We start from the raw sequence: 3345 nt of genomic DNA, 5'->3' as shown, positions 1-3345 counted from the left end.
TTGATGGTGCACCATAGGACTTCGCGCTGGCTCCTTTGGATCCTGTTAGTCGCGTATCTGACGGCCAGGATGAGAGGGTATATGGTAGTCTTATGTTGGACGTGGGCACTGAATCACGGAACAAGTTATTCATGAAAAAATACAATGTGACCTGGGGATCGAACCCAAGTCTTTTGTCTTGCTAGTGATGCGCCTCAGCCACCTGCACTGGACTTGTTAACTGTTTATACAATGCGACAAACGTGATATATGAAAAACTAAATATATATTTTTTTAAACGAAAACGCGCGCTACAGTGTCGTCTTCCTTACTGCGTTTTCCAGAAAGATGAAGCTTTTAGGCAATGGTTTTTTAAACGTGGCCGGAGAGCTTTATTCCTAAAACCTGTTTATGATGCCCCTATGAGCGTGATTGAGCATAAGGCAGGATAGCCGAACGTGAGCAAGCGTGGGAACGATTCTGAATGCTTCGAGCGTCTGCGGCCACCAAGTTCGATCCAGGGCTCGCCGTAATCACGTTATTGATCCTTAAAACTGCTTGAATCCTCCCAAATTTCCTTCTGCCATGGCACTGGTCCTTACGATTTTTTTAGTCTTAGCCTACGATTCTGCAGCGGCCAATCCTCCCCCTGGTCTACAATTGTTGTTCTGTTATATACCATTCAATTAGGTCATTATTTTTTATCAGAAATCTTGCTCTTCAATGCCATAATATTTGATTTGGGATCAAATCCAATCTTGCCATATTTCCTTCTTTCCATGAAACGTGAAGAACTTGTTTTGGATCTCTTTTTTCTTTTCTTTTTTTATTTTTAACAATCTAATAATAACAACAATTAATAATAATAGTAAATAACATAACAATAATTTTAATAAGACTATATACAATTACTAAAACCTAATAAATCTTAAAAACTAATCTAGATAATAATATAAAAAAAATCCTAATCCTAGAAAATCTTAATACTTATAAATTATGATAATACTAAAAATTAGATGATTAATTAACAATAGTAATGAGAACATTAAAATAAATAAATTAACATTATAATCTAATAAAAGTAAACTATACATTCGTAACAGACTTTCCGAATGATCAAACCTGGATTGGGCCAGATGTTTTGGGCTCAAACACTCCTTATTCCTACCTCCCATTTTAACTCAGTATATTTTATAAGAGTGTGGGTTTGACAATAGGAATGTCAAACCCCATGACTCTTAATTTTGACCCTTGATGAATTAAAAGACATGAATTGTTCGGGCAAATTTTGGGGTATGACAATTTGGAATATATTTGGTTCCCTAAACTTCGAGACATTATCATGTTTTTATCTGGATGTCCAATTCTTGAGGAATTATACATATCCATTGTGCCATTTGATTCTGATGAATCTCTAACATGTATCGAGTGGAAGAACTTTTGCTTGAGTAACTTGACCAGAGCTGCTATTCATTGCATTTCTACTTATTTTCCATTAAAAGCTGTTAACAACACACCTTCTCTGCGCCTTGAACTCAACCAGGTTTGTTTCCTACACTCACTGATCCGATGATGAAATGGAAAAGAAAAATGCTATTTCCTTTGTTTTTTTGTGAGAATCTTACATGATTTCTTCATATATGAACTAGGTGAATTACCATGGTTTGATTCCTACTTTTCATAATTTGACCCAACTCGAGCTTATTTTTATTGAATATAGTTGTCAATTCTTAGTTGAAGTTCTCAATCACTGCCCTAAACTTCAAAAGCTTGACCTTTGCCAGGTTCGTTAAAGATCATATCTTATTTATCTTTTCATAGAACCCCGTTGCGATGCCTGATATGTTTTATTTTATTTATGTGCATTATTAACAGGACGAAATATGGAATAGAAAAAAGGATAGAGAAAATTGGGTAGATCCGGATGTTGTTCCGCAATGCCTTTCATTACACCTTAGAAGTTGCAATATTTTCAACTTCTATGGCCTACAAGATGAACTAATGTTAGCAAGTTATATGTTGAAGAGTGCAAGCATTTTACAAACCATGAAAATTTGGTGCCGTGAGTGTTCCGAAATCAAAAGTATATTATCCTCGTTCCCGTGGGCGTCTTCATCTTGTAAACTTATGGTTTATCATGATTCTTGATCCATGTCTTAGCAGTTCCTATATCATTGCTAATTAGTTTCTACCATGCAATTGCTAGATTTAGTGGTTTGAACTAGAACTTTGGTGCATATGTGGTTGAAAATTGTTGCTTGCTTTGACTGATCTAGTACTTACTACGTTAACTATATTTTAATTTTCTTTGCTAGATCCTTTGGCAGAATAGACATTTTTCCTTTCTTGTATATGGGTTGGAGTACCCCTAGTACTCCTAATCATAATACAAGAGTTGCTTATGAAAAAAAAATATATACACGTTGGTCCATTTTGCGAGTAAATGTGCTAAATTTTGATTTGATAAATAACCACATATGGTAAGAGGGTACAATTCTTACATAAAAAAAAATAAAAAGAGATCTAAATATTAAAATTACAAAGGTTTGAGACTGTGTATGGCTAATTGTAGCAATTCACACACAGCGCATAGCGACTCATTGTTTTGGAAAGATCTGCTGGTTGGTGAGTGTGTAATACTTAAAGATAGGTTTGAGATATTATTTCTCATCTCAACTGAAAAAAGAGATCATAGTTTACGCTCTGTGTCACATGGAGAGAGATGTCATTGGTGATTAAAACTGATGTCTTTGGTTTGTCCTTATGGGTTTAATATAGCCAGCAAGGTTTTAAAAAACGCGAAAACGGCCGCGACCAAACGGTTTTGACAGATGACGATACCATTATCACCGTTTTCAATTTTGAAGATCAAATTATAATTAATTCACACCACGACGACCGCAATCAGCGTTGTGGTACCTGTACCGACCAAAATCGTGAAAACCTTTACACGACTGCGACCGTTTTTTAAAATCCCGATAGTCAGTTTTACAATATTAGAGCTAAGAGTTTGATTTACTTTTAAAAGAATATGTTTGTAATAGTTAATCTTGTTTCACTACATTATATTCATTTGACTTAAAGCAGATTGTTGAACTTGACACACTATGTTTAAGCATTTTTAGAAGTGTTAGTAGTTGATAGTTGATAAAAGATAGTTTTAGAGAGTTGTTTAGAAAGAAGGCTATTTCATTGATTTCTTGGATGATGAATTACAAGATAGCAATTGCCTATTTATAGGCTCAAGTCACCAACCTCTCAATGGTGGTGAATATTTCTACATCTCTTTAGTTCTTTCTAGAATTCTCATGATAGATTAGTATCATGATGATTCTAGGTTATTCTATATTTTACATACATTTATAA

The 3345-nt window shown here is 34.6% G+C and overlaps 1 protein-coding gene across 1 annotated transcript; it reads left to right on the top strand.

Annotated features, from left to right (window-relative positions):
* The first annotated feature begins 1321 nt into the window (after positions 1-1321).
* On the top strand, positions 1322-2311 carry LOC131613894 (probable FBD-associated F-box protein At1g32375). Its single transcript, XM_058885533.1, has 5 exons — positions 1322-1522; positions 1629-1763; positions 1855-2041; positions 2140-2193; positions 2295-2311. Exons 1-5 carry the CDS (start codon positions 1322-1324, stop codon positions 2309-2311), a joined length of 594 nt encoding a protein of 197 aa, XP_058741516.1.
* The last annotated feature ends 1034 nt before the right edge of the window (positions 2312-3345 follow it).

The sequence above is a fragment of the Vicia villosa genome, linkage group LG6 (assembly GCF_029867415.1).
Source record: "Vicia villosa cultivar HV-30 ecotype Madison, WI linkage group LG6, Vvil1.0, whole genome shotgun sequence".
Taxonomy (NCBI): Eukaryota; Viridiplantae; Streptophyta; class Magnoliopsida; order Fabales; family Fabaceae; genus Vicia; species Vicia villosa.
This window is presented reverse-complemented; position numbering and strand designations above follow the sequence as displayed.

Bases quoted from the DNA above. Each gene is read 5' to 3' on its own strand.
- LOC131613894 (XM_058885533.1), top strand. From the start codon at position 1,322: ATGTTTTTATCTGGATGTCCAATTCTTGAGGAATTATACATATCCATT. The intron at 1,764-1,854 runs GTTCGTTAAAGA...CATTATTAACAG, and splicing joins AAAAGCTTGACCTTTGCCAG to GACGAAATATGGAATAGAAA. The intron at 2,042-2,139 runs GTGAGTGTTCCG...TCCATGTCTTAG, and splicing joins AACCATGAAAATTTGGTGCC to CAGTTCCTATATCATTGCTA.